Source organism: Nansenia antarctica, assembly GCF_963989245.1.
Source record: "Nansenia antarctica genome assembly, chromosome: 2".
NCBI lineage: Eukaryota > Metazoa > Chordata > Actinopteri > Argentiniformes > Microstomatidae > Nansenia > Nansenia antarctica.
In genome coordinates this window covers 13,860,223-13,881,701 of record NC_137675.1, presented here as the reverse complement: position 1 = coordinate 13,881,701, position 21,479 = coordinate 13,860,223, and the positions used below count along the sequence as shown (strand labels likewise).

The following is a 21,479-nucleotide window of genomic DNA, read 5'->3' as shown; positions in this document are numbered from 1 at the left end:
CACACACACACACACACAATGATAATGATGACATTTTAAAGGTGAGGGTAGACCATCACAGCGAGGTTGTATAAATGCAGAGGGGAGTGGAGACAATTAGCTTTAACTGGGTTTACACAACTCAAGGTCAGTCATCAGCTACGGATCATGAGAGAGTGATCACTAGCTTGTGATCGGGCGGTTAACCTGTATATATATCTGGACTACAGTGACGACAACCTCAAATCCCTTTAAATAGACCCATGCTAATGCAATCACCCCTTCTTATTTACTTCGTCATTGAAGTGGGACACTTTCCAGAACGGTTGATTTAGTTAGTGGGGTGGGTGTTAGCCGGAATTGGATTTTAGGGGATGCAGGAGTGTGGGGGGAGGGTGGGGGTGGGAGTCAGACAGTGTAGCAGCAGAGGCTGGTGGGCGTAGAAATCGGAGGACAGGCTCATTGTAATGCATGGTAAGGAATGGAACGAGGAATGGTATGAAACTCATGTAAAAACATGTTTGGTACTAACATTCATTCCATTCTATGCGTTACAATGAGGCCGTCCTCCGATTTCTACTTCCACCAGCTTTCCCTGGAGTGTAGATAATGTGATTATTCAAGAATGATGTGGAGCTTAACTTCCTGGGTTTCACCTCCAAATCTCAGCAAAGAGGTCTTAATTTCCCCCTACAAAGAGATTCCTGTGATTTGCTCGGGAGAGAAAAGCTGTTCCCTCTAATACATCACGGTTCCGGATCTAGAAGTTTCTACTTCTGCAGCTCAAGACGAATTAAAACTTTACATAACCCAATCTCAAATCCAGAGAATAAAGTCCTTTATTGTACGAAGACCAAAATATCCACCTATTTTTGTCGTGAGGAGAAACAATAAGGAAGTTCTCCAAAGACAACTAACAAATCTTCAGGACGTTTCGGAACACTTAAAAGTGGCTTATGAGAAACCTCTTTCATAAAATGCGTAATGAAGACATCATATGTGGTCAAATCAAACGGGAGAACACGCAAACCTTCCCTTTGGACCCCTGTCTCACAGCCTCTGTCTTTGATCTCTCTCTCTCCAGGCGTCTGGTCTGAGAGGATCAATGCAAGGTAATTTCACATCCTCCGGTCTCTCAGATCTCCTAAAAAATCGGCAGCATTAATTATTTACACACGGCTGAGAGAGAAAGCCTGTGTCGAGACGCGCTGTAGATCAGTGACCTTCCATTTAGCTGGCGGTCAGTCTGTCAAGTCTGTCCATCAGTCTGTTGTCTGTCCCTCAGGCAAACAGATCTACATCAACATCACATGAAGACAATTACAAGGGCAGAACGCGGGTTGGTGGAAACACTGTTTTGGGGTGGAAAAAAGCACTTGGAAGCCGCAGATTCCGTGGGCGGAGGGGTTTTCTTCATTATCAGAACGCAAGAGCGACCGAATGTATTATAGAACTACACAGGATGAAAGTATATAAAAGGTCCCCCAAAAATATCTTTCTTATATTTTGTGTATACTTGGTCTATCTTCCAAAAGAAGGTTGTCTTCCAAAGAACCGCATCTGCATCTCCCCTCTTCACAACAAATATGTTGTGATTGTGTGAATGTAAATGTTGTTGATTGTGTGAGAACCAGGAGAGGCTGGTGGAGGTAGAAATCGGAGGACGGGCTCATTGTAATGCATGTAACAGAATGAGGGATGGTATATAGATCTCTACCTCCACCAGCCTCCACTGATTTGAGAACCTCTAAATGTGTTATATGTGTGTATATATATATATATATATATATATATATATATATATATATAAATGTGTTATATATGCATATATATATATATATAAATGTGTTATATATTTCAGATGAGAGGTGGCGAGTGAGCGATGGCGGGGCGTAAGAATTATCTCCTTCACATAAAGCTGTGAAGTGGCAATCCAGCTCTCTGCAGCAGAGCTCCGCTTCCTACTACTAGCAAGCAAGTTGTTGTATCAGGGTTACTGCCGCAGACATAAAGTGAAGTACAGTACATTAAAAATACTGGGGGGGGGGGGGGGGGTGCTATAGCCTGGAAGGGCATGCTAACAAAACGATAAAGTGCCAGTTTTAATAACGTTGTTAGAGGTTTGCAGCATCCTCACATGGTTGTTATACTGAGTGAGGCACTGAGTGATGGTGAATTCCTTCGGCTCATCAGTTTGCTTTGCGTAGGGAGGGATGTGTCTGTCTGAGGGGCTAAACCCAGGCCTCCGTAGCCTGGGTGTGGAGGCTTGACTGTAGGGTAGCGGACCGTGGAACTCACCAGCGTAGAGCTGTCTAATTGGTGCCCTGTGGCTGACAGAGGCATGCCCAGGGGCTGAGAGAGAAAGAGAGAGAGAGAGAGAGAGTGTGTGCGTGTGTGTTTTTTCTCTGTGAGTTCCCTGCCTCTCTTGGTTCTCTTGGTTCTCTGATCTCAGTTCTACTTTATCACTGCCTCCGATCAAGAGACACAGACTGAGAATCACGGACATCAAAAGGCACACACACATGCACGTGCGCAGGCACAGGCACACACACACACACACACACACACACACACACACACACACACACACACACACACACGGTGCAGATACCATATCGCACGGATTACAGTGGAATGGCCTATTTTTTTTTTTTCAGCGATCACACAAATGTTTAAGCTTTGACGTATATGGCCGGGGGAGGGGAAAATAGGAAATACATATTCCTTCACGCATGATGCTGAGATCCTCCACTCGTGTGGAGAACCTCTAATTTATGTAGAATAAATAAATTAAATAGTTAAAAATAGAACTGAGTGTCGGGTGTCAGAGAGAGCTCACAGATGTCAATGTTGTTACACCATCAGCATCAAAACTGCTTCGCTGATTTCACTTCCTGTTTACGAGGCTAGAACCCTCCAGACAGCCCAGTCTCCCCAGGTGTACATTCAGCTGTTTTTTTTCGAAATACGACTCTCGATAGTAAATTAAATATTGAAGTGTACATTTGTAAGATAAACTGTTGTTGTCCTACTTTTGGAGACAAACATGTTGCAACGGTAACCTCCCAGTTGTGATCAGTTCTAACAAAGAAAACGGGGCCTCATCATTGACAACTTTCAGGCCGTTGTTTTTAGCTTCTAGCGGTCGCAGGTCCGCTTTTAATGAGTTCCCCTCCACACATCTCCCAGTCTCTGGCCCTTGTTGCCTCACTTCCTTAGGCTAGATGTTGTTTACACTTGCTTATTTTGTCTTTGTCTTTGTCTCTCTCTCTCTATGTCTCTCCCAAAGTCACTGCAATTATTTTGTAGTTGTTGCATTTACTTCAATTTAAAATCTTGACGTATTGTTCGGATGGCAATAACAGCAGTAGAGGCTCTAATAGGGTCTAAAGTATTTCTGAAGACACCACAAAGGGGGAAGATGAAATGGATAATGACTGAAACTACAAGGCATTCTTCAAGCAAAACTATGCAGACAGATGGTGATCAGTGGTGATCTCAAAATGGGATCTCAAAACAGTAACATATGGATTCTGTTATCTAGATACACATCAATGGAGGCTGGATGAGGAAGAAATCGGAGGACGGGCTCATTTTAATGCATCGAATGGTATCAAACACCTGCTAGAAACATGTATCCTTCCCATAACATCTCTGTCTCACAGTTGTCAGAGAGGGCTCTCTTCACACGAAGCAGCCAAAGTGAGATTCTGACACCTCGATAACTCACAACGCAAGGAGAGAAACTGGGATAAGATTAGAGGTATGCACTGTATTAGTCCATCACTTACCTCCCCTTTGAAAGGGGCTATTTAGAGCCAAAATGGCAGAACATAAATTATGACATGTTCTTTCAAGCGAGCCAGAACATTCACAATTACATGTTTCACCTGCAGCTAAGGTTCTTCCTGAGCCAGACAAGAAAGGCAATTAACTGTTCTTTTTGGCAGAAGATTGTTCGTAGGGAGAAAATGAGCATGTTCATTCGTGCCCGTTCGTTCTGAAGCAATGGGGGGTAATGAGATTGCTTTCAATATCTGGGAGATGAACTGTGATGGTGTTTCATCAGGGAGAAGGGATATATCTCTGGGCAGACGTGAAAATGCGCATCAGTTCTTAGAATGGTGAAACGACGGAGATATCCAATCTGTACTGTAAATCAGACCCGGGTAAATCAGACCCGGGTCAAAAAGTTTGCGAAATCCGTTCGAAAACATTTGAGCATTTTGCTTGAGCCTGGTGGCAGGTGAGGAGTTTGATTTGCACTTTCTGGCACTTTTTCATTGGTTTTATTGTGCCAGGCAAACACAATCAAGCACAGATAAGTATATTGGAATAATTTCAAATACTTTTTGCCCAGGTCTGCTGTTAATGACACTGTTTGTGCCAATGACAGCATTGAGGTAGACCTGTTCTAGATCAAAGGAAGTTGGGAGGGACACACGTGCCATTCTGCTGTTCAAAGAGAGAAGCCTTCAAACAAAAACATCAAGTCTTCATTCACTGTCTGCCTCAGCAAATGTATAGCTTGGGGGAGGGGGGTTAATGATATTTTATCGTACTTCACCATCGCTGTTGTGATAGATGTTTTCTGTGAGAACAGCCAAACCTAATCACAGAAGACAATGCCACTCTGGATGGTCCCCCTTGAATCGTTGATCAAACCCAGAGATAGAACAGGCTCTCATCAAGATAGCTTTGTCATCTCTATCGGTTAGCAGGCAGGTGCATGTAGTGCCCGAGAGCAAGAAGAGATACAATGTTCCTTGACAATCTCTGTCGAAAAAGGACTATGATAAACGTACAGTCCAATTATTTTGTCAATAATTGTTTATCTTGAATTTGGGCTCCAGGGTGAAGTTACGCCTAACGAGAGTAGGCTGGTGGAAGTAGAAATTGGATGAGGGCTCATTGTAATTCACATGTAATCAATTGTAATGCTCATTGTAATGCAAAAACATGCACACGTGTTTGATACCATTCCTCATTCCATTTCATCCATTAAAATGAGTCCGTCCTTCTACCTCCACCAGCCTCCCCTGGCCGATGGACACAAATCCAGGATCAGATGGCCTTCTACAAACCTTATCAATCAGTGAGGAAAATGGCAAACTCAGCCAATACCAACCTGCCACCTATGTGGCAAGTTCCCCCTCTTCCTCCTCTAGCTTCCTCTAACTCTTGTCCCCTGTCATGGCTGCCTGAAAAGGCCCTTCTCCATCCTCTGTGGTAATTACCTGGCCAGGCTGATCTGATTTCTTTCAGCTCACCGGGCCGTTCCTTATTGGCATGCCACAAAAGGACTGAGTCTATTGTCCCTGTCACTGCAGCGTGCGTGTCTAGGACTCCTAGACCTATTCGGGAACATTCGTCACGTATCTCTGGGGCTTGGGCTGGGGCCACGATAGCATACGCTTGGCCCTGAAATAGCTCACCGCTCAGTCATCCGCTAAGGGGCTACACATGGAATTGTTGACGTGTTTGACAAATGTCTCAAGTTTCCAGAAACTTCTTCAGTAAATGGCCAAGAGCACGGAAACATCTTTCAGCTTTTCGGGTTCTTCTAAAAACGTTGGCTATGATTCAACAATCCATGTGATTGTCACCCTGGAGACGAGCCAATGCTGTACACATCGAACCGAATTCTAAAACATTTATAGGTTCGTTTCATGCCCCATTTCCCGTCAACATTTAACCGTTATCATCTCAGTTGTTGTTTCTAGTTGTTATCTCCAGTTTCAGGCACTCAACAATATTATGCACAAACATCCTGGTATTAAAACACACAGGAAGCACTACCATTGGGGAGGTTCTAACGGTCCGGGGTGGGGGAGCGGCCATTAAAGAAACAAATCGGACAACACCTTAATTAAAAATGACACAGGGCTACACAGGAGACAGATCGTCGGCTTAATCACACCCTCCTCTTGTTTAATGGCTGCTCTGAAGATGCAGATTTGTCTCTTTTTATGTTGGTTACGGGCCCTGTGTGTGACCACAAACAAACGTATACGGCTGCTTGGACTACACACATCGTGTACCTCTGAGAGGGCCAGGAGGTATGGTGCATACAGGGATACAAAACATGGCACAGAGTACCATCAGGGCAGGCTGGTGGAGGTAGAAATCGGAGACCAGGGTCATTGTAATGCATTGAATGGAATGGGGATGCCAATAGATAAAATTCCTCATTCCATTCCATGCATTACAATGAACCTGTACCTCCACCAGCCTCCCCTGGAGTACATGGTAGGTATACACTCTAGCATAATAACTACTCTGAGGGTCGATAGTAATACGGTAATACGGCTGTAATACGGCCATTGGTCCCAGTTGTGACAATCACGAAAAATCTTCCGCTTGAAGTAACACATTATACACATTTTTAGAAGAACGAGAGGATAAGGTAAGGTATGGTGAGGGTACAGTAAGTACAGCTGTTTGATAACACTTATCCGTGTGGGAAAAATGGCAGCCTAATACTCTCTATTTCTTAAATCCTTGGCGCATCTGTGAGAAAGTGTCCTCTGTCCTGCTGTGTAGCTTAGTCTGCTGCCAGGGCTTTGACATCTCTGGGAGGAAGCGGGTGGCAGCTTTCACAGGAAGGGAGAGGAAAAACACACCGTAATAATCGACTTCCTCTCTCGCCTGCACCGACACATTCTCACAAGTCTCCCTGAAAACAGTGCTTTGTAATAGAGTTCCCCTAGACAGCTGGTTCACACTATGGTGGGACACCGTGGTCCAATTAGGAGAGAGAGGTAGGATTGGAACGTCCTGGCACTTCTTCTCCTCGCTGACGGTGGAGACCGGACCAGGGAGGGGAGAGCATCATGGGCCAAAGCAACAACATTAATTGTTTCCTCCAACATTGTCTCTTGACTGCAGTTGGTAACAGCTCAACGAGGGGTCTGAAGAGCTATTTGCTCATTAGCGAGGCAGTAAAACGGGAATCCAATTCCTGTTATCTTTGAGTGAGATCCATATTACAGATGTCACAACAAGAGATACACAACGTAACAACCAAACTGTCAACATTTGACAGCCTGCTCCTCTATTCTCATTCAATAAAGAACGACATCGAGTCTGAAAATAAATAAGAGCGTCATCCATAAATAAACGTACGCACATGAAGTCAAAAAGATCCGGTTAAAACGAGTGCGTTTCAATTCACAGGATCTCAATCTTCCTCAGTGAAACAATTCCTCATGTCTTTGTGGTTGACAGGTAGGTCGATGGCATGTGAGTTTTTTTTGCTGTGGGATGAATATGTGGTGGAATGGAGGACAAAGGTATCTAGAGAAGCGGAGAATATTGGAGTTAGAAACCGAGGGATGGGTTCATTGTAATGCATGGAATGGAATGAGGAATGGTATCAAACACGTCTTCCTCATTCCGTCCCGTACATTACAATACGTCCGTCCTCTGATTTCTATTTCCACCAGCCTCCCCTGGTCTAAAGGTAGGCGTGAGGGAAAGCGATCGTTCAGCTGCTCTATATACTGTAGCGCTCCAGTCAAAGGGGAGTATCTCCCAAGGTCACACAGAGGAGCATAGCAGCAGTGTTACAAGTCTACTGAACCGACCGTAGGCTTCCCCCTAGTACAGAGAGAGGGAGAGGGAGGGAGAGGGAGGAGAGGGTAGGGGAGGAGGGAGAGTCGGGGACGGAGGGAGAGAAAGAGAGAGAGAGAGAGAGCGATTTGAGGGGTCAAAAACTACATTTTTACACCAGCAGATTATTATCAGTTCTTTTCACTCCCCTCCTCTTTTAAAACCCTGTCCCTCACTTGCACCGCTAGAATAGCCTGCCTAATCTCCAGCAGCACCACCAGTGTGTGTGTGTGTGTGTGTGTGTGTGTGAACGAGAGAGGTGGGGGGGGGGCCTTCACATACTGGGTAACCTTTTTTCCCACAGCCTTTTTTCTCCTTATCATCCAAGCAGCTTAAGCCAATATGCAGAACATGTGATTAGCAAAGCAGAAAACATGATTAAGCCCACACTCTGCTCTTTCAGGCAGAGAGAGCAGCCACTGCACGTCGGTCCCACGCCGAGCATTCTGCACAGTCATTCCATCAGGCCTAGCATTCTGCACAGTCATTCCATCACGCCTAGCATTCTGCACAGTCATTCCATCAGGCAGACATGATGATTTATGCAAACACACACGCACACGGGAAAGCACACGCACACACAGACACACACTCGCACTCACACTCACTAGCAAGCTAACACACACACACACACACACACACACGCACACAGGACATTGGTGCTCTCACAGCCATCAGGAGACAAGGGTGTACACTACATCCTTTAAATTGTCAGTCCATAATTGTCAGTCCAGTGTTCTGATTATAGGTTATACTCTTTTGTAACGTACAGAACTGTGCATGTGACGGAACAGAACTGTGCATTGTCTGACTTTCGGGGCAAACACAGAATCAGACACTCCATTTAGCGTGATGGTATATCATTCAAGATACAAGGTTGAAAGCTGGTGGAGGTAGAAATCGGTGGACGGAATCATTGTAATGCTTGGAACGGAACTAGGAATGGTATCAAACCCTCATGTCTGACGCACTCTGTGTGTCTCTCTCTACAGACACATGCTAGGGACGCTTGGGACTCTGACCTCGCCCCATTGAAGTTGAGATTTAAAACGGTTACGGTTAGGTTAGGGTAAGGGTTTAGGGTTAGGATTAAGTTAGGGTAAGAGTTTCAGGGTTACGGTTAGGTTAGGGTAAGGGTTTAGGGTTACGGTTAGGTTAGGGTAAGGGTTTAGGTTTAAGGTTAGGTTAGGTTAGGTTAGGGTAAGGGTTTAGGGTTAAGGTTAGGTTAGGGGAAGGGTTTATAGTAAGGGAAACATATGAAAATCTGCGAAGTAAATCGTTACCAAAAAAATTATTCACCAATGTGTTTCTAAAGGTGTGTAATAACATGTACTAAAAGGTTGAAATTCAACTCCTGTGGGAAACCTCATAAAAAACTGCTCAAAGTTGGGGTACCGATAACCGATTTTCGAAAATTCGAAAATGCTTAAATTGGACTTGAGTAACTTTTGAGGGGTCAAACTAGGCATTGTTCATGATTCTGAGTTGATTGCAAGCATTTAATTGTCACCAAGACCACTTCCTGGTAGAGAAACTGCCACGCCCCTTGCCATTTACATATACATTTATTTAAATTAGCTGCATAATACTCAGAGCAAATACTGATCCACCATAGGTCAAATGCTTCAGGAGTCAATGTCTGAGTCTTCTTCAACAACATCATGAATACCATTCTTGCATGTAATGCCTTTACAAACTCCACATGCTGAGATGCACTTGACAGCATTTTTCTTGCAGCTGCATCGCCGGTTGCTGCAATCTCCATTACAATTGCAGCTTGTGAACTGGAGTAGCTCGTCGGGAGCCATGGGGTCTAAGGTTGGAACTGGCTCATAACCATGAACACCTAATGTCCATCCATAGTCACTGGGGTCCAGAGACATGCTCTGTAGAAGGATCCAGTCCCGGGTCTGTAGGTAGGCACGGAGAGAATGCTGTGCAGCTGCACCCTCTGTTGGAGGTAGAGTTTCTGGTTTGATCAGCCCAGCCGCTGCCTTTCCCGAGAACATGTTGCATCGAATTGCACCCAGAGTAGTACCTGGCCCATGGTGAATGTACTGGAAGATCCTAGTACCAGCCTGAATCACTGCATCCTTGGTAGCGTGTATGTCAAGGAAGATGTCCATATGTTCGTCGATGTCCCCTGCACAAAACCTGTAAAAGAATGCACTTCAAGGTTTGTTTCAGATATTTCAATATACAAATATTTCATTATGATATAATATTATTATTATTACCTGTCAAACAGAGTTGTTTTCCCATGGCCAGCGATAGCAGAAACCGTATCACACCCAGTGAAGGCGTGACAAAAGAGCAGGTAGCGTCTCTTTCTATCTGAGAGAGCTTCTCGGATCCTCTTGACATCATAAGAGCCCTTCGATGTGGTTAAGAAGAGTGGGTGGTTGGTGCTTGAGCTATGGTGCACCAGCATTGCCAGCACGTCTGCGTCTTCTGCCCGCAACTGAAAATAGAAGAAGATATGCAATGCATGTTCAACTATGTGAAAATATATAAAAATAGTCAAAACTCTTCTTTTAAAGTAGTCATAGCTAATGCAAGTAAAATACATACACAAATGTTACTGACCTCAACAAAGCCATCTGTAGCAGCAGCCAATGCCTCTCTCACAATCGAAGTGTCAGCATCATTGTCACTCTGCTCCACGGTGATGTGAATTTTTCTGAATGTTGAAGAGAGGAGGTGAATGAGCTCACTCTTGTTATGAGTGTTGTCCAAGAACTTCGCTCTTGGTGTCCAGTGTATCATATCCGGTCGAATCTGGAGGTCACAGCATGACTTCTTGGTACGTCGGATGTGGTCATGATCTTTTGGCGATCTGTTATAGCCATCAAAGACCACAATGATCCTTTGAGAGTTACGGCCAAGACACTGCACGTAGCTTAGGTAACTGTTGCCAATCTCCTGCCGAGTCTGACCTTGTTCCCACGTCACCATGTAGAGAAGCCATCCGCCATCAACCACCAAAGTGGAGCAGGGTTGGTTAGTGAGTTCAAGTGGATCAGTTAACTCCTTCAGGCTAGTCTTGGAAAAGCCTGCCTTGTTCGCCTTGTTCATTTTCTGATCTTTGTTACTGAAAAGGGACAATGGGACGGGAGTCAGCTCATACTCCAAGCTTGTCTCAACTGTCATATCCCGTTGGGCAAAAATGATCAGTCGGTTGAACAACTTGAGTGAGTCAAGGTGAATCTTCTTCTCGTTGATCTTGGGAATCTTTCTGAGTGATGACAGGGTTTGTACCTTTGACTTCACCTCCATGGTCGATGTCACTGACTGTCCATCCAGCTTAATCTGCATCTCTCTCCCTACTTCAGCTGCTCTCTCAGCATTGACTGGGTCATCTCCTGTGCTTGTGAATCCTGTAGAGAAAGATACAAGCATCTCCTTGTCTCGATCATGGTCGAATGGGTTGTTCTCCTCAAACCATTGGAGGACAAGTTCAACTGCTTCAGCATCTCGCTTCATCTGTGTTTTGGCAAGGTCTCTGTGGGGTGGAGCATGTTCCTTGACATCTTCCTCCATGCACTGGTTGACATTGGAGAAGTGACTGAGGGTGAGCACCCAGCACTTGTGGCCAGAATCACTGTTTCTCATCCTCCCTCTGCTCAGTCCACCTTCTGATTTGGCTGCCTTCATTAATGTCTGCTCAATACAGATGTCACACCAGGTGCCAGACCAATCATGGCTGGAGTAACGGACAACATGGTTTCCATGGGCAGTGAAACTTTCTATGGTCTCTTTGTAAGCAGGCAACGTTTCAAGTTTCTTCATAAGTTGACAGTACAGCCGTGCACCTTTGGCATATTGATGATGGCCCGCAGCTGCAAAGATGTCCAGCATCCTGGTAGCAATGCAGGACAGGTGCCCCTTGTGGTCTGCAAGCCGCTCACTTCGGATGAAGGTCTTGATCACATCTACCATGTGGTGGTACTGCACCCGGAGTGTAGGCGTTCTTCCTCCTTCAGCGAGTCTTTTGAAGTTTTCTTCAAACCTATGTTCAAACAGTGCCACTACTGGATCTGTGTGTCGGGCTCCCATCTTACCATCAGCCACCTTCTCCATTAAGGTCCTCATTTCACCAAGCTCCTCCTCAGTGAAGGCATGTTTCATGATGTGCTGATAGATGGCTGCATCAATGAGGAGGTGGGCACGGATTGCCTTGTCAAAACACCCCCCATGCAGGATGTGCTCTTGGTGACAAATACATGCTTGCAATCAACTCAGAATCATGAAAAATGCCTAGTTTGACCCCTCAAAAGTTACTCAAGTCCAATTTAAGCATTTTCGAATTTTCGAAAATCGGTTATCGGTACCCCAACTTTGAGCAGTTTTTTTTTATGAGGTTTCCCACAGGAGTTGAATTTCAACCTTTTAGGACATGTTATTACACACCTTTAGAAACACATTGGTGAAGAAATGTCTTGGTAACGATTTACTTCGCAGATTGGTCAAATATCTGGTAAAATGCCCTTACTATTAGGGGAAGATCACCCCTAGGATCCCACTAAGCATCTATCGTTACGTTCTATTACACAAACTTAAATTGTCGATTCAGTAACCTGGCGTTGACACACATACTTAAAATGCACATGTAAGAGCAGGTACAGTATATCATTCATCGACAAATACAGAAAGAAAAATTCTTCCCAATGACTTTCCACCTCACAGCTAGAGTGCATGCTTTTTTTAACTCAACAAAGCCAGATCATCAATCTCATTTTAGGAGGCAGTATTAGGAGGGCCCATTGGTTTCTGTGGGATTTTCGACGGTGGCAGTAAAAAGAACACGACTGGGTCCGTGATTTAGCCCTCCTGAAAGCAGCAACAGATGAACGTATTAGTGAGCCGTCCAGGTCAGGGCCCTGTGTTTGTTTTCAGTTGGGATTTTTGCCGGACAAGCGTGCCGTCAGAATGTACGTAGTTTGAGTTCACTGAACTTACCTCCAGTTCAAGCCGTAAATCCCCATTCATTTTTCCCCATCAGGATAATAAGAATAATAAGAATACAATAACACTAACAATAATAAGAATAAGAATAAGAATAAGAATAAGAATAAGAATACAATAATACAGGTAATAAAAGCGTTGTGTAACATTTAGGTCTAAAGTTTCCTGTACGGTTTCTTGTCAGATTAACTAGCGTTTGACTAGCTTTCATGTTGGTGATCTCTTGTCAGGAAGTTCATTTTTACATTTTCAAGTTTTGAGATAAACACAAAATAACTGAGAGATGTTTGCCAAACTCTATTTATTTAAAGAAGAAAATGCTATTTGAAAAAATCGTTATGGGAAAAATAAAAAATAAAATTAAATGGGATTTTTTATAAATTAGAGTAAATTCACAGATTTCATTATGACGAAACCACTTTGCCACTCTATTTCAATTGGATTGCAGTTTAGTGCATGTTGGGTGGACCGCTTGTAACTATATAAATATTTATATATATATTAATTGTGTTCTAAAACTCCAAAACGACAGTGTTAAAGGGCAGTGAGTGGACACCAGGGGAGGCTGGTGGAGGTAGAAATCAGAGGACGGGGGTCATTGTAATGCACGGGACGGAATGAGGGATGATATCATTGCTCTTTCTGTTCCTGCATTTCAATGACCTCCGTCCTCCGATTTCCCAGACTCCGCTGGTAGACACCCACCCAGAATAAGCCTCGGCATGACCCGACTCCCCCACTCACTCCAAAAAAAATGAAATAATGCCCTGGAAACCGCTTAGGGGATAATCCAAGGCGGCGAGCCAGGCGAGAGTACACTACATCGTCACAGGAATTTAATTCCATCATCCCCCAAAAAAGACTGACGTACAGGGACACAGCATATTGAGGCCCTGAAAAACTGCTCTCTTGTCCTCCGTATCTCGCCAACCACTTCCAAGCCCATTCTTTGTTCAATAGACCGTCACAGTGTGTCCTTTTATAGTAGAGGTGGTGCACTGTGTTTAGGTTTCACCTCCTATAGGGGGACCAAATGATGGTGCAGCTCTGAAAATCAAAGCATAACACTTCAAAAAGAATCCAAGAGGCACTCTCTCTTGTGGAAACATATAAAAGCCTTTAATTTAGCTTAGCAAAACGTTTGCATCGCAAAAGATAAAGACGCAGCAAGGCGTTTGGGCTAACAGGCCTTCCTCAGGCCATCTATTAGGCCTTACTAGTTACAGTCCTAGAGATTTATGACTGTGACCTTTTAAGACTACCCCAAAACACTAGGACAGTATTGCTCATGTTCAAAGGGCCTAAGGATAGACTTAAGAAAAACTATTTTGGACTGTTTGACCACAGACATGTGTATTATCTTCACTATAACATTTCTATGTATGAATGCATGGAGGACCAATTGTTTGTTCCATTATGTTTTGTTGTATTTTTGTTGTATTTCTTTGTGACTATAAAAATAAAGCATAAAATAAAAAAAGACTGTCTAAAGACAACTGCACAAAAAGCCTTTCTTAATTTTCTTGACAGTACTGTATTGCTCATAAGCACAATCAATCAACCAATCAATCAATAAATAAATCAATCAACCAATCAATCAACCAATCAATCAATATTCTTCTTCATTATTCTGCATTACATTTTCATGATTATCATCATGATAACTCATCGGCAAGCTGGACATAACCTGTGCTGTATAGCCATGATATAATTGTTGGTGACGGTGAATGAATCAAACAATATCATTATTGTTCCCAAAAGGTACATTTGTAGTGTAGTCAGGGTAAAAAAAACGAAACAGCAGCATGACACAGGGATGTATGATCCAAACCAGACTCACGTTGTCCAAATGCACAACAAATACAGCTAAAATGCTGAATTCACTGAGGAACGACACACCTCGTTTGTTTTGAACAACAGGATAGCTACTCTATCATTCCTAAATATATAGTTTAATTTGCCTTGAAATATTTACATAGTGGCGCCGCCGAGTTCACAGCGTGACGCAGCCCCACTCTGTCATTCTTTGGGGAGAACCCTGAACAACCGTACAGCGGATGAAAGCACTAGTACAGCTTTTATGTATCTACAACCTCGCACACACACACACACTCACACCCACAAACACTTCACCCACCTCTTTTGGGAGATCGGTGAGAGGGGGGGGGTGTCAGAGAGAAGGCAAAATATCAAAGTAGAGCCTTTCCCCACACCCTCACTACTACAGCTAGTGCTCATGTTGAGGAGTGGTGATGAGCCCGCCTGTCCCCCTCAGGTCAGTGGGTACAGGGTGGTCCTATGGGAGTGACCCAGGCAGGGACAAACACAGGGACAGTGACTAATGGCCACTGGCACAGTGTCAGGAGCACCCTGGTGACAAAAACATTGTGGCGGTATGTATCTAACGTTAACTGAGTTCTCCACGGACTTCATGATCACATGGTTTTATAACAACGAGTATCTCGTAGAGGCTTAATAACACCCCTATAAGTGTTTAGAAGGGCTACATAGATACTTCACAGGTCATGTATCTATGTATCTAGCGTTAACTCTCTACAGCCTTCATGATTAACCTCTTAAATCGTATCATGTTGAAGCTTAATGAAGCTTTATAAGCATTTATAATGGCAACATAGATGCTTCACAGGTTACTTATAGGCAAATGACATACTATTTAAAGGAACATGATGTCTTGGGAATGCACCGGAGTTAACAGCCTGCTATGTCACCCTTCAGTAGTTATAAGATAACATAAGATTCCATTTTATTGTCAATGAACAGAGCGCCAGTACTGAGACAAGGAAATGTAGTTAGTGCACACGTCTCCCCCCCAGGGAGAACAGAGCTCTGGGCTCTGGGTGTGATATTTGCTTAGAAATGATTTGCCAAGGACCCATATAGGCATTATAAATGGCTTATAATGGTTTCACTAAGTCTTTATAATCTATGCTTTGTTTAAACTGTGACTCATATAAACAGCCCAGAGTGCTTGACAGCAACACAAACACACAATCCAATTAAAATATGTGCTTTTAATCCTACACAAGCCACCGTGAAGACCTCAAAATTAGTATACACAGTGCATGCGCGTACACTCACACACACACACACACACACACACACACACACACACAAACACACACACTCATACACACACACACACACACACACTCACACACACACTCACTCACTCACACAAACACACACACACACACACACATACACACACATAGACACACACACACACACACACACACACACACACACACACACACACACACACACACACACACACATACACCTCCCCAGCCTATTCTAGGGCAGTAGTTAGTTGTCCTGTTCTGCTGTGTTTTTGCTGCTCCATATTGCAAAGTAAGGCAAATGTTTCACCTTGAGGAATATGTCCTGTTGCTTCTGCCAGCCGAGCCACTCAGCACATTTTCCTGGGCTACAGAAATCATTATCAGCCACCGTTGGGTATTTAAACAGGAGCCAAGGCTCTACTTTGATATTCTGCCTTTTCTCTGACACCCTAACCCCCCCCTGATCTCCCAAAAGAGGTGGATGGAGAGTGTGTGTGTGTGTGTGTGTGTGTGTGTGTGTGTGTGTATACTCCATTTTCCCACCCTGATCTCCCAAGAGATGGGAGGAACCACTCCACAGATTTAGGAAAGTATGCTAGTGGAATAATTTAGGAGAAGAGCGGTGTGTGTGTGTGTGAGTGTGCGTGCGCACTTGTGCGTGCGTGTGTGTGTGTGTGTGTGTGTGTGTGTGCGTGTGTATGTGTGTGTGTGAGTGTCTGAGTGTGTACTGAGCCTCGGAAAAGCGCTATATAAATTCAATGAATTATTATTATTATTATTAGTACTGTAAGTGTATGTGTGGGAGTGATCAAATCTATAACCTCGCAGGTTTTGAATCAAATCTATCTTCATACACTTACTACACTACACCTTAAATATGCTTTTAAATGTGGTTTATTTTGAGCCGTGTTCAAGTACTATTGGATGCAGTCAACTCAGTTATTTTTCAAGCGCCTTTCTCTTCCTTTCCAATCTCACTGGAGATATGGTTATGAGAAATCTATTACGTGTTGAAACTTTCATAAAAGTCAGAAGGCTGCAAGAGTTCATATTATTTTTCATTCCCTCTTTCAAATAAATGGATTCTAATCACATAGCAATGGGGAGCTCTGGGTTTGAAGTCATTTAATTACATCAGCTCTCGCTATCTCTCCATCTATTTCTCTCTCCATCTCTTCTGTGAGAAGGGGAAAATGGAACGAGAACCAAATTGCTAATAAAAATGGCAATGATTTTGTATCGACTCTGTATGCAGGTGTGTGTGCGGGAAATTCATTTGTGTGTGTATGTGTGTGTGTGCACGGTTGCGTGTGTGAGTGTGTGTGTGTGTGTGTGTATGCGTGTGCGTGAATGTCATCTTTCTGAACTCTCCTTTACCCTCCATATCCAGCACCCTAACGCATCCGAACACGCCCTTCCTCTTATCCAATCACCTCCCCTGCCAAAGTCAGTCAGCGGACCTACCGTTCATACCGTTGTAGATACTCCGGTGATGAGGTGACAGCTCGTCCCCTGGCGGCCTCCTCTGCACTGCCGCCTCTCTGCCGGGACTCCCGAACTTCATGTGGTCCGGGCTGACGGCGTACGTGTGCCTGTGGGTCTCTGGGCTCCCTCCCTGGACCACGCAGCCCTTGGTGGCCTCGTGGTGCTGGTGCTGGTGCTCGGGCGTCCCTAAATGTGCCTGTCTGGGCTCGGGGCTACCGCAGCCGCTCCCGACGCTGCCCCTGTGGTGCCTCTGGTAGATCTCCCCGCTGCCGCCCTGGCTGCCCGAGCCCAGGAGGTGCTGCTGCTGCTGCTGCTGCTGGTGCTTCTGTCCCTGGTGCTTGGGGTGCTGCTCGGGGCTCCGGCGGCCCACGGGGCGGCTGTACTTCTCGGGGCTGAGGCCCCGCATGGTGCGGCTGTGGTCGGGCACGGAGATGGAGCCGCAGCGGGGGCGGCAGGGCATGGGCAGGTTGAAGGGGCTGGTGTACTCCAGGCTGGTGCTCCGGTGGCGGGCCGGGTGCTCGGGGCTGGAGAGCACCTCGCGCTCCCCTCCGACGCTGCCGCCCCTGGGTTTGTGGTGGTGCTCGGGGCTCCCTATGCCGCAGCCGATTCCGCCTCCGCCTCCGCCTCCGCCACCACCACCACCACCCCCTCCTCCGCCGACATGGCCAGCCAGGTGAGGCTGCTTGTGGTGGGGGTGGTCGGAGCTGTCGGCGCTGCCCGCGCTGGAGGTGCTGCTCCCGTCCCCCACGTCCCTCATCAGCGCACCCGTCCCCGGGACCAGCAGGAGGCTGCTCTGGCTGTCGATGGAGTTCCGGCACCCCCCCGCGCCCATACCCCCGCCCCCGCCCCCGCCGCCACCACCTCCACCCCCGACCCCTAGTACCCCTAGTACTCCACCTCCCCCGCCCCCCGCGCCTCCCCCTCCGGCCTTCTCCTCGTCCAGGAGGAGACACAGCTCCTTCAGCTCCAGGTTCTCTCTCACCACCTCGTCCTGTCGGTGCTCCAGCTCCTTGAGCTTCTGCAGGTAGAGGGTCACCTCCTTGCGCATGATGCTGGCGCTGTAGCGGCCCAGGCGCTGCCACTCCCGCGACACGCGCTTGCCCTTTTGCCGGTCGTCGTCCAGGAAGCAGCACAGGTCCCGCAGCTCCCGGTTGTCCTCCTGCAGCTTCTGGTTGATGTCCTGGAGGAGCGTCACACACAGAGAGAGAGAGAGAGAGTGAGGGAGGGGGGGGGGGGGGGGAGAGAGAGTAAAGGAGTGGAGAAGAGTGTTTATCTGTATTTCAATACTGTTCTGGATGTTGAGTCATATAAAGCCTTGATTTTAGCAGGAGGTTTATGGAGGTTTGAATCTCTTTTTTTAGAAGGAGACCTTGAAATAGCATCAGTCATAATGAAGTAAATCATAATTCACAATTCCTTGTAAAAGGCCTTTACACAGCAGCCTCTGCATAGTCAAACGTTAATGTGAGAATGAAGCAGTTGGAGGCTGGTGGAGGTAGAAATCGTAGGACGGCCTCATTGTAATGCATTGAATGCAATGAGGAATGGTATCCAACGCGTCACGTCTTTGATACCGTTCCATATTCCATTTGATACCATTCCTCATTCCTATACTCTATACTCTTTCTACCTCCACCAGCCTCCGCTGGAACGAAGGCTATAACAGAGAGAGAGAGAGAGAGAGAGAGAGAGAGAGAGAGAGAGAGAGAGAGAGAGAGAGAGAGAGAGAGAGAGAGCACAGTCAGTGGGTGAGACAGAAAGGGCAACCAGAATGAACACACGACCAGAAGAGAACAAACAAGCCTCCTCTGATTTGCAACGTGGCCACTTTAGCTCGATGACATATCCCCTCCTTGACACCCTGAGGTTAAGCCTCTCCCTCCCCCTTTATGTAATTATTCATGTCGGCCTATGCCAGTCTCATTAGGGCCCTGTGTGGACCGGCTATGGGCTCCTACGAGCGGCCAAAGATCTCCATGTGCTTCGTCTCAGTCTCCCTATATATATACATCTCTCATTTTAATGAAGCTCAAGTGTCGGCGGAGACAGCGGCGTCTTAAATCACGGCCACGGTTCGGCTACGACCGCAAGAAGCCGCAACCCCCGAGATCATGCCAGAAGTGCTCTTGTTAGTTGCATGGCTGGCAGAGATAGTGTGGGTGAATTGGCACAGAGAAGGCATATTGGGTGATTTAGTGGAACGTCATTCCGAGATGAAATGTAGCTTTATTCGTGCGCTGAGTGTGTATGTTGAAAGCAGTCCAAGAATGTGGTGTATATATAAGCCCAGACTGCGCCATATAGGCCTGATATTTTGCAAGGATTGTAAAAGAATGCAGACAACATGTGTGTTGGAGTGTGTGTGTGTGTGTGTGTGTGTGTGTGTGTGTGTGTGTGTGTGTGTGTGTGTGTGTGTGTGTGTGCGTGCGTGTGTGTGTGTGTGTGTGTGTGTGTGTGTGTGTGTGTGTGTGAGAGAGAGAGAGAGAGAGAGAGAGAGAGAGAAAGAGAGAAAAAGGGAGAGAGAGAATGATGCCTGTATCTATAGTGTACAGATGCCCTTAGAATTGATGCAAGATGATGATGGAAGCACATAAAAGTGTACACACACACACACACACACACACACACACACAGACACACACACACACACACACACACACACACACACAACCACCCACCCACCCACCCACAGACGCACGCAAACACACGTGCAAGCAAACGCAAACGCAAACACACACACACACACACACACACACACACACACACACACTATTAACTAAACAAATAAATCCCTGGTTTCATTTCATCAGAGGCGCCCTTTAAAGGCAAGCGCAACCCTCCACGGAGGCTGTGCGCGCTCAGGTGCGCTCAAAACTATGATCTCATCCTTTACCAATGCGCGCCCCTCACCTTCAGCCCCCTGATCTCGTTCAAGTGCAGTTGGAGGCTGCGATTGACCTCGCGGATCAGATTGCCGTGGTCCAAGATGACGCTCATCTTATCGGCTTCTGATCGTCGCAGCCTCCGCACCAAATCCTCCCTGGTCCACTTCAGGAGGTCCTCATCCGACAGATTGGAGATGTCCTCCGCCGGACTTTCAGTCTTCGTTATCGACAGCTGGAGCTGGGGCTGAGACGGAGTAGCTTTCTCCATTGGTACAGATCCGATATCCACAACGGGCATAAAACACTCAAGAGGGAAACAACGCCGGCTCGCATCCGTGGCAAGTGGAAATAGAATCGGAATGGACCGTTGGAAATAAAATCGCCGTTGGCCTTTTCTGTGCGCTCCCAACACTCCCCCCCCCCCCCGCCCCCCCCCCTCCCCCCCAAATGCAACAAGCTGAGTGGGAAAATAGCCTAGAAACGGCTACAGGCGACGATCTAACATCTCCATATTATATACCGGCATAATAAACTGTGTTTAGTTCATGCAAGTTTTGCACCTGGGCACCGATGTGGTGTAGTCCCTTCCGTCTGAAGTGGAGAGAGCTTCGGCGGGCAGCGGGCAGTTGATGCTCTCACCTCCCGCCTCTCGTGCTGCTTCCCAAGACGAGGCGCCGTAGCATCGCCAGCAAGTGTGCACGGAGAAAAGAGGGAGCGTGACTGCAGCCTGTCTCTGCGTGCGTGTGTGCCGCTCTCTCTCTTTCTTTCTCACTCTCTCTCTCTCTCTCTCTCTCTCTCTCTCTCTCTCTCTCTCTCTCTCTCTCTCTCTCTCTCTCTCTCTCTCTCTCTCTCTCTCTCTCTCTCTCTCTCTCTCTCTCTCTCTCTCTCTATCTCTCTCTCTCTATCTCTATCTCTATCTCTCTCTCTCTCCCCCTCTCTCTATCTATCGTTCTCTCTCTCTCTCTCTCTCACTCGCCACCCAAGGGTCTCCTTCGAATGATGGGGCAGTGTTTGGAATGCATTGGTTCCCAGCGCCATCTACAGATCAAAAGATACAGGTTCGTCATCTTTATTATAGATGAATGGTGCATCACCAGCCTATTATTATAATGTTCTGTGAAATCCAATTTTCCTACAACAGAAGAGAGTTATAAGAATTGTAAACCGATCGTATTATTATGAACTGGATTTTTATGAGCCAACCAACGCACGCAAAACTGCACAGATAATGTATAAAGCAAATAATAATTCACTTCCAAACTGTATTCAGGGGCTGTTTAAAACTAGAGAGAGCCAGTATAAACTAGAGAGAGCCAGTATAAACATATGAATGTGGACCAACAATGTGGACTATGAATGTTTATATATTAAAATAAAATTAAAATAAAAACACGGTTAATGACAAACATTAAACAATGAAGAATATGTATATCTATTAAAGCGAAACCATATTAAACACTATTAAACATTA

The 21,479-nt window shown here is 45.9% G+C and overlaps 1 protein-coding gene across 1 annotated transcript in view; it reads right to left on the bottom strand.

The window, feature by feature from the left end:
• ccdc85al (coiled-coil domain containing 85A, like) overlaps positions 1 to 20,276 on the bottom strand; it is a gene marked incomplete at both ends in the record, with an annotated part of 22,696 nt that extends 2,420 nt beyond the window's left edge. The window contains 2 exons of the mRNA XM_080524239.1: positions 17,103 to 18,303; positions 20,034 to 20,276. Of these exons, the coding sequence (XP_080380365.1) occupies positions 17,103 to 18,303; positions 20,034 to 20,276 (1,444 nt within the window). The remainder of the gene's footprint in view (positions 1 to 17,102; positions 18,304 to 20,033) is intronic.
• Between the last annotated feature and the right edge of the window lie 1,203 nt (positions 20,277 to 21,479).